This window comes from Mytilus trossulus, chromosome 9, assembly GCF_036588685.1.
Source record: "Mytilus trossulus isolate FHL-02 chromosome 9, PNRI_Mtr1.1.1.hap1, whole genome shotgun sequence".
Classification (NCBI taxonomy): domain Eukaryota; kingdom Metazoa; phylum Mollusca; class Bivalvia; order Mytilida; family Mytilidae; genus Mytilus; species Mytilus trossulus.
The window spans coordinates 45,187,910-45,197,306 of record NC_086381.1 but is presented as its reverse complement, the minus strand read 5'-3'; the positions used below and the strand labels follow the sequence as shown (position 1 = coordinate 45,197,306).

The following is a 9,397-nucleotide window of genomic DNA, read 5'->3' as shown; positions in this document are numbered from 1 at the left end:
TATCAATAAAAAGAGCATGTCTTAGATCTTCATACAAGGGACAATTTAAAAGTACATGTTTTTCATCCTCTAAAATATTGCAGTTAAAACAGACTCTTTCGTCTAGATTTTTTCTTTCATATCGACCAGTTTCAATTTTTAATTTGTATGTGACTACATTTCCATTATGTATTCCGTGCGCATTGAATGGCTTGAAATGTCATAAAATATGTCTATATTGTTGTCTGGTCGATTAAAGCTTTTGTTTTATGATTTTTTGAAATAAATATGAATTTATTACTATGTGAACGGACTGATCTAACATTCAAGTAAAAGTAACGTTTCCTGGATACCTTCTTACTTAATGCTAGCGCAGTCACGAAATAACCAAATAAACCCAGGTTCTTTACATAAACAATGAAGACCAGTTCTGCCCTGGACACCTTGTCACACTAGGGGACAAGTGTCTACAACAACCGACATAACGGACAATTCTCTGGGAGGACAAAGCTAATACTTGACCGGGAAATGATTATGACAAGTATAAGCCAGCATTCTAGGAAGGGAAGTCTTAAAGAAATAATACCTAAATTATCATATTTATTTCATACCAAAATACACAATAAATATTCTTATATTATGACAGTAAGTTGTACAACAATACAGAAGTTAAATAAAGGGGGAACATGTATTAATTTAAGTAGGGCTTTTAAATTGTACCATTTAAACCATTTTAGTCCCAAGTCCTAACGTTTAAACCCTAATTAGTGCCAACCCATTTAATAGACGAAATGGTCCAGAACAGTAATAGTAAACAGCATGGCTGTAATGAAAACTGATAATTACCTTTTTTTTTTTTTATCTTGACAACATTTAATACATTGTCCAGAAATCATACTTTCCTCGAAGGTAAATTGATAATTACCTTCGAGGAAAGTATGATTTCTGGACAATGTATTAAATGTGAATTCAGTATATAATTAATAACAAAATGACTTAACAAACGGTACTTTCTTGAAATAAGATTTGCAATTTAACCAACACAATCTTACCTTTAACTATTAATAACCGGTTTAGAAAAGGACTAAAGTTATTGTGTACATAAACACAGGTGAAAGTTTTCATGTAAACAATAGTAATTATATAAAATGTAAATATGCTTAAACTTAAAAGGGAGCTAATAAATAACTCTTAGTTCCAATATTGCCACAACTTCATGAAAGTTATGGCCTGTACAAGTGTTTCTTACCAAAAAACCACAATTATCGTCCTTGAGGTCAAAGTTCAAGGTCATATGAAGGTCAACATTTTTTAGAAGGCTCACCACCTCATGATGATACATACACATGCCAAAGATGTAAGGCCTAGGTCAAAAGGAAAAGAAGTTATGGCCTACATGGTTGTGTTTTTCACGGAAAAACACCAATAAAGTTGACCTTGAGGTCATATTTGAAGGTCACACAAAGGTCATCATGATACAAGACACTAACCCTGTGATGATACATCCACATGCCAAATAGCTACGGCCTAGTTCAAAAGACGAACAAAATTTTGGCCATTATGTACTTTTTGAATAGATTTTGCTCTTATCTAATGAACCAATTTGAGGGTGGGGCCTAATTTAAACTTAAATTCCAAAAATTCTAACGGTTAAATTATAAAAAAAATTGCAAGAACAACCGACTAGTATAGCACTCCAAATGCTTAGTTTTATCTGAGACTACTATAACACATATGTGTTATAGTAGTCTCAGGTTTTATGAAAAAATTAAACGACACATTTTTTTTCAAAAAAAAAATTCTTCTTCAAATACAAGAAGCACAGCATTCTCTTTTCGGGGCTGATTCTGATACCCCCTATTAAAGTTCTGGCCAATTTTTTAAACCGGAATAAAAAACTTACAAGAAGGGGGTATCAGTGAACTAATATTCTCCTCAGCTATCAATATTAGCTATTCTATTGTCAATTTAGGATTAAATTTTTTTTTTTTAACAAATTCAACCCTATACCCATATTTCAGAAACTTCCAATTTTGACAGATACCAGTATGTAAAAGATGCCATATTTGAATTGCCAAATCTTTTAACCCTATGGTTCAAATCTTTTAAAATTTTTACAAGATGTTTAGGTTGGCCTAGTTTATCAATGAAAAAAATTAAGAAAAATTAAACGACAGGAATTTTTTGGGGTTTAGTGTTGGTACCCCTTAAAATGAAAACTAATCTACACAGAAGACAAACAAACCAAGGCATGTAAATGGGGATGAGAAAGCCCTTGCATGTGATGAATGTGACACATGGTACCATGCTACATGTGCAGGAATTAACACCCAGGAATACTTAAAATTAGCAAATACCTCCGTCTCTTGGTATTGTATGGTATGTAAAAAGTAAAAACACAAAAATACCGAACTCCGAGGGAAATTCAAAAAGGAAAATCAAAAATCAAAAGGCAAACTCAAAAGTCCAAACACATCAAACGAATGGATAACAACTGTCATATTCCTGACTTGGTACAGGCATTTTCTAATGTAGAAAATGGTGGATTGAACCTGGTTTTATAGCTAGCTAAACCTCTCACTTATATGACAGTCGCATCAAATTCCATTAAATTGTCAACGATGCATGAACAAAACAAACATACTCAAAGAGTAAAAATGTCAAAAAATGTCAAAAATGAACCTAACCATACAACTGTTTTGTATGACCTAATTGACTCAGCAGACAGTAATACTTTTTCAATGCTGTCCATCTCAAATGAGAGCAAGTCATCATCAATCAACCAAGACGACAGTAACATAAGTATTGGAGATCCCATAGCTTCATCATCGCCAAAAAGAGTCAAACAAACTAAAACTGGAAACAAGAACAAAAAAGCTCTAAGAACTCTCATTATAAACTTTCAAAGTATAAAGAACAAACGTACTGAACTACCAATTCTTATAGAAACCGCCAATCCTGATATAATTATTGGAACAGAGACTTGGCTATCAAACAAAATTGGTAATCGAGAATTTTTTCCACCTGAACTTGGATACGACATCGTTAGACGTGACCATGAAAAAGACCCTCATTGTGGCGTACTAATAGCCGCAAAGAATGAATTGGAAATGAGCCAAGTATCTATTAGCAAAGAAGCAGAAATGATAACAGGCAAAATAAAGATAGGAACCAAACAGTACATAATTACTAGCTTTTACAGACCACCAAATAAAACAGACAGTACATATGTGGAGAAAACAATCACAGAGATACAAAATCTGAGAAACAACAACAAAAGGAGCACATTCCTCCTTGGAGGTGACTTCAATCTACCTGATATCAGCTGGGAAAGAAATGAGATTAAAGGTAACCAACTGCCAGAATCAATCAATCGAGCATTTTTACAGATGTCAGCTGACTTGTCAATCCAGCAAATAAACAACAACACCACAAGAGGAAAAAACATACTCGACCTGATGTTTACAGGCCATCCAGGACACATAGAGAGATATAAAACACTGCCACCTATAGGAAATAGCGACCACGACATAGTATTAGTGGACATATCAGCAAATGTCAACAAACCGAAACCACCAAAGAGAAAAATATACCTATGGAAGAAAGACTTGGAGAGTATAGGGAAATACCTTGAAAGCCAATTTGATACTTTCAAAAAGACAAACTTTGATGACATTAACAACATGTGGACATCAATTAAACACATTATATTAAAGGATTCCATGGAAAAATACGTACCAACAAAAACATCACTTGCTAGACAGAGCCATCCCTGGATGAATACCCAACTAAGACGTCTAAGCAAACAGAAGCAAAGAGCTTACTCTAAAGCTAAACTCACCAACTCAACAAAGGACTGGAAGCAGTATATAAACATAAAAGCTGAACTTCAAAGAGAGTCTACACGAGCGCATACTAAATTCATGCAAAATATAGTCAGTGATGAATTATACAAGAACCCTAAAAGATTTTGGTCATACATAAAGAGTAGGAAACAGGAATCGTCAGGAATAACATCCCTAAAAAAAAGATGGATACCTACACAGCGACACACCCACAAAAGCTGCTATACTAAACACTCAATTCCACTCAGTATACACCCAAGAAGACATAAACAACATGCCAGATAAAGGGCCGAGTCCATATCCAACCATGAGACCAATAAACATCAGCCAGAATGGTGTCACTAAGCTACTTAGAGGACTAAGACCGTTCAAGGCAACTGGCCCGGATAACATACCAGCCTTCATCCTAAAGAATATGGCTGATCAACTATCACCTTACCTGACCAGACTGTACCAACTGTCAATGGACCAGGGATCTGTACCAGAAGATTGGAGGACAACCAACATAGTCCCAGTCTGTAAGAAAGTTTAAAAGCATACAGCTGCAAACTACCGTCCAGTTTCCTTGACATCCATCTCATGTAAGCTGCTGGAACACATAGTACACAGCTCTATAATGGACCACTTTGACCAAAACAACATACTCTGCGATGAACAACATGGGTTTAGTACCAAACGGTCATGCGAGTCTCAGCTGGTAAAACTATACATGAAATAGCTAAGAACATGGAGGGCGGCGACCAGACAGACATCATCCTGTTAGACTTCGCCTTTGATAAGGTACCACACGCCAGACTTCTTCGTAAAATGGACTATTACGGGGTAAGAGGTCCCCAGCTGGAATGGATTAGACAGTTTCTGTCTAACAGAACTCAGTCTGTGATCCTTGAAAACCATAAGACGGACCCTCTTGATGTGGTATCTGGAGTACCTCAGGGCACTGTGATGGGCTCCTTACTCTTTCTGGCCTACATCAATGACCTCCCTGAAGCAACAAAATCAAGAGCTAGACTGTTTGCTGATGACTGTCTACTCTTCCGCCGCATTAGGAATACAGCAGATGCAGACTTGCTGCAAAAAGATCTAACCTCGCTGGAAAAATGGGAAAAGGAGTGGCAAATGTGTTTTCACCCGGAGAAATGTACAGTTATCCGTGTCTCAGGACAACATCATCAACACCAGACGTCCTACACTCTCCATGGACACACATTAGAGACAATAGACAGCGGGAATAACCTGGGGCTCACTATCAACAAAGACCTCACCTGGACAAACCATATTAACCAGACCATAGGGAAAGCCTCAAAGACACTTGGCTTCTTACGGAGAAATCTTGGTAGGTGTACTCCAACAACAAAAGCCACAGACTACTCTACGCTTGTAAGACCAACCCTGGAATATGCCTCCCCAGTATGGGACCCTCACCAAATCACCACCATACGTGACATAGAGCAGGTACACAGACGGGCAGCTCGCTTTGTTTAAAGTTGCTACCAGGACAACTCTCCTGGATGTGTAACCAAGCTACTGGACCAACTTCAATGGGAATCACTACAACACAGACGATGAAAACAGAGTCTTGTTTTGTGTTACAAGACTCAACATCAGATGATTGCCATTGATCCAGCCAAATACTACACGACAGGAGACAGTAGGACTAGGGGCTGTCGGAAAATACGCGAAGTACTAACATTACGTTATGGTAACGTTGTTACCATAACGCTTTACTGTGTGACGTTATATTATATGCATTAGCTATCACAACGATTAAACGTATAGAAAACACAATGCATGATTTACTTAGATTATTCAACATTTAATGGTGCCGTGACCAGGATATATATGGATTCAAAGCTTTAGTCAGTTCGTGCTGGACACAAAGGAGCCGTCACGAAGCTACTTGTGAAATTCGACGAGTTAAAGTCAAAAACAGACACAGAAGTTGACGAATTGAAAGCCCTTGATGATGCCGTCAAGCAGAAACAGAAAACATTGATTGACCTGAATAACAGACTTTTGGAACAGACATCGGAGGAAAATCTGGAGCAGGAAATCACCGACTCAGATGAGTATATGTACGAACTTGATTGTAAAATTAGACAAATTCGGAAATTTATTAAGTCCTTTGAAACAAGTACTATAATTTCGCATGATATTGTTGGTCCTTCAACGAGCAGACTTAACCCAGACGCATATAATTTCACACCCGAAGCTAGAGTCAATATGAACACATGTGCAATAGATTCTATCAACCAACAGTATTCAATGCACGCCCCTGCAGTTCATACCCGTCCGTCAGAGAATGTCATGTTTCAAGTCCCGTCAGAACCGAGATCTTCAAAATCTAATTACCATTGGCTTCCAAAGTTAGACTTACCCTATTTTAATGGAGATATTCTCAAGTGGCAGACATTTTGGGATTGTTTCGAGTCATCCATACACTTCAACGACACATTAACTTCAATCCAAAAGTTTAATTATCTGAAAGCCCAGCTAGAGGGAAGCGCCGCGCAAACAGTAGAGGGATTCGCTTTGACAAATGGTAACTACGAAACCGCAGTCAACCTTCTCAGAGATCGGTTCGGACAACCTAGCAAACTGATACATGCTTACGTGAAAGCACTCATGAATTTGCCCGCACCGACAAATGATGCTTTTAGTTTGAGATCTTACGGAGACAGATTAGAATCATACGTACGAGGATTAAAGTCACTTGGTCAAACACCAGAGATGTATGGTTCGCTTTTGGTATCTGTAGTTTTGGACAAGTTACCGATTGACATTAGAAAGAATATTGCAAGAGAACACGGAAGAGATAATTTGATATTAGATAATTTACGCAAATCTATAACTAAAGAGATCGACATACTCGAAGCTGGAGAAGGAGTCACAGATTCAGACAGATTGTACGCTACTGCATTTTCAATGGGTACGCAATCACATTCATACAAGAGCAAATTCACAGACACACATCAGAAGACAAATACACGTACATGTATTTTCTGTTCAGGTGAGCACTAGCCGACGGAGTGCTCTGAAGTAACAGACGCAAACGCTAGAAATCAAATCGTAAAACAGAAACAGTTATGCTTTTACTGTTTAGGGTCACACCGAGTGGCCGCATGCAAGTCTACTAAACGATGTAAAAAGTGTAACGAAATGCATCATACTAGTATATGTAGAGGCAAAGAGGTAATTCCAGGTACGACACCGGAGCATACAACACAACAGTCATCAGTAAACAAAGTTGAAACACCAAACGAGACTAGAGTAATGTATTCATCACAACAGAATCACAACATTCTCCTGAAAACAGCAATTGCACCAGTTGTATATAACGACCAAGAAGTAGAATGTAACATCTTATTTGACGAGGGAGCACAGTGTTCTTTTATAACTCAGAAACTAGCTGATCAATTAGAAATAAAACCCACAGAAAAAGTAAGCATTCAACTTTCTGCGTTCGGAGATTTATCTCAGAAAGTTCGTAACTCATTGTTCCAGAAATTGCCGTCCCAATTAAGAACAATATTTCCCTGACTACAAGGAGCTTGCCACACTTAAGAGAACTTAAACTTGCACATTCTATGCAAAGTACAGAACGTTTCGTAATTGACTTTCTCATAGGCGCCGACCACTATTGGGACATTCTCGAGGACAAAGTAATTAGAGGAAACGGACCCACCGCTGTTCAGTCAAAGATCGGATATCTATTATCGGGACCGATCAATAGAAACATCAACCAGCCATCAACAGTTCTTGTAAACGTCATCGCACACAAGAACACAACTATTGATAACGAGAAAGGCAATTCCAAAGAAGGGTTGTCTCAGAAACATAACCATCAAGATGATGTACCTTCAGGTATGATCGTTACCAAAAGAAGACCCTTTGAGGAAAACATCAAAGGAAGTGACTATCTACCAAGACCGCCCGAACGAACACACCCTCAACTGGTGGAGTCAAGAAGCCACATAGATACAGGACAGAAACTTTTAATGAAAGAAATTTACAGCTGAGCCTGAAATTACCGTGTGTGCTAGAAGGAACATCCATGAATGGACTAAAAGATAAACTGTAATTGTGTTCAGTCAAGGTTAAGGAACTAGATTGTTTTATTTGAGATGGACAATAATTTTAAATTATTTATCTGTATTGTGAATTTACATTTTTTAATATTTTCATATTTCACCTTTGTCGACCCCCAGAATGTCGGAAAATACGCGAAGTACTAACATTACGTTATGGTAACGTTGTTACCATAACGCTTTACTGTGTGACGTTATATTATATGCATTAGCTATCACAACGATTAAACGTATAGAAAACACAACGCATGAGTTACTTAGATTATTCAACAGGGGCAACCACAAACTTAGACAAACTAGAGTAAAGAGGGACTTAAGCTACCACTCATTCTTCCCACGAACAACTAGGGAATGGAATAAACTCCCCGAATCTGTGGACTTCAGGGCCAGAGTGAATACCATCCCCTGGACCCAGCCACATCTGAAATAGACAGCAGGATAACCAGTGTACATAGATGTAATTAATATCATATTTTATTGTAAATACTGTCCAGATTATTTCCTGGACTTTTTACTTTTACTTTTGGCCAGAGGAATGGCCTCCTGTCTGTTTGAGATGCGCCCGAGTCAATTACGCTTTTGGACTATATTATGCATGAAAGCCAGTTTTATAAGTGAAACTTGAGAAGCCGGAGTGCCCGTAGAAAATCACAGACCTCCGACAAGAAAATTTACAATCCTATTCAATTTAGAATGCAGTCGTGTTCACCCGCATGAGCGGGGTTCGAACTTAACAGGCTAGTGATTACACTGAGAAGAAACAACTCAGACCACTTGGCCACAGAGGCCCATCAGTAATATATGAGACTGATATACTCTTTAGATGCTAGGATCTCCGTAGTACAAATAAAATTCCCATACAGTTTTATAACTCTAGAATATCAAAATTATAGAAATTAAAGAATGAAATAAACGAAGGATCCACATCAAGACCCTCGATCAAATGTTTTAATGTTTTCTTTGCGCAAAGAACTTGATTTTCTCTATTATGCTTGTCACTGATAGTGTTTTGAAAAATAGAATTTCCCGAAGTTTTACTTTGGTCGGGTGTTTTTGGTTTACTCCTTCGTATTTTTTTTTACATTCGTGTATGCAATACAAACACTTTAAAAACGTGTAGCGGGTTATTTAATTAGTTATCAAAAGTACCAGGATTATAATTTTATACGCCAGACGCGCGTTTCGTCTATATAAGACCCATCAGTGACGCTCAGATCAAAATAGTTAAAAAGCCAAACAAATACAAAGTTGAAGAGCATTGAGGACCCAAAATTCCAAAAAGTTGTGCCAAATACGGCTAAGGTAATCTACTCCTGGGGTAAGAAAATCCTTAGTTTTTCGAATAATTCAAAGTTTTGTAAACAGAAAATTTATAAAAATGACGATATAATTGATATTCATGTCAACACCGAAGTGCTGACTACTGGCCTGGTGATACCCTCGGGGACGAAACGTCCACCAGCAGTGGCATCGACCCAGTGGTGT

The 9,397-nt window shown here is 37.7% G+C and overlaps 1 protein-coding gene across 1 annotated transcript; it reads left to right on the top strand.

Moving 5' to 3' along the window:
• Nucleotides 1-2,636: 2,636 nt before the first annotated feature.
• LOC134684660 (uncharacterized) lies at nt 2,637-4,109 on the top strand. Its single transcript, XM_063543964.1, has one exon. It carries the CDS (start codon nt 2,637-2,639, stop codon nt 4,107-4,109), a length of 1,473 nt encoding a protein of 490 aa, XP_063400034.1.
• Nucleotides 4,110-9,397: the final 5,288 nt, after the last annotated feature.

Coding starts and splice junctions, on each gene's coding strand:
- LOC134684660 (XM_063543964.1), top strand. CDS start 2,637: ATGTCAAAAAATGTCAAAAATGAACCTAACCATACAACTGTTTTGTAT.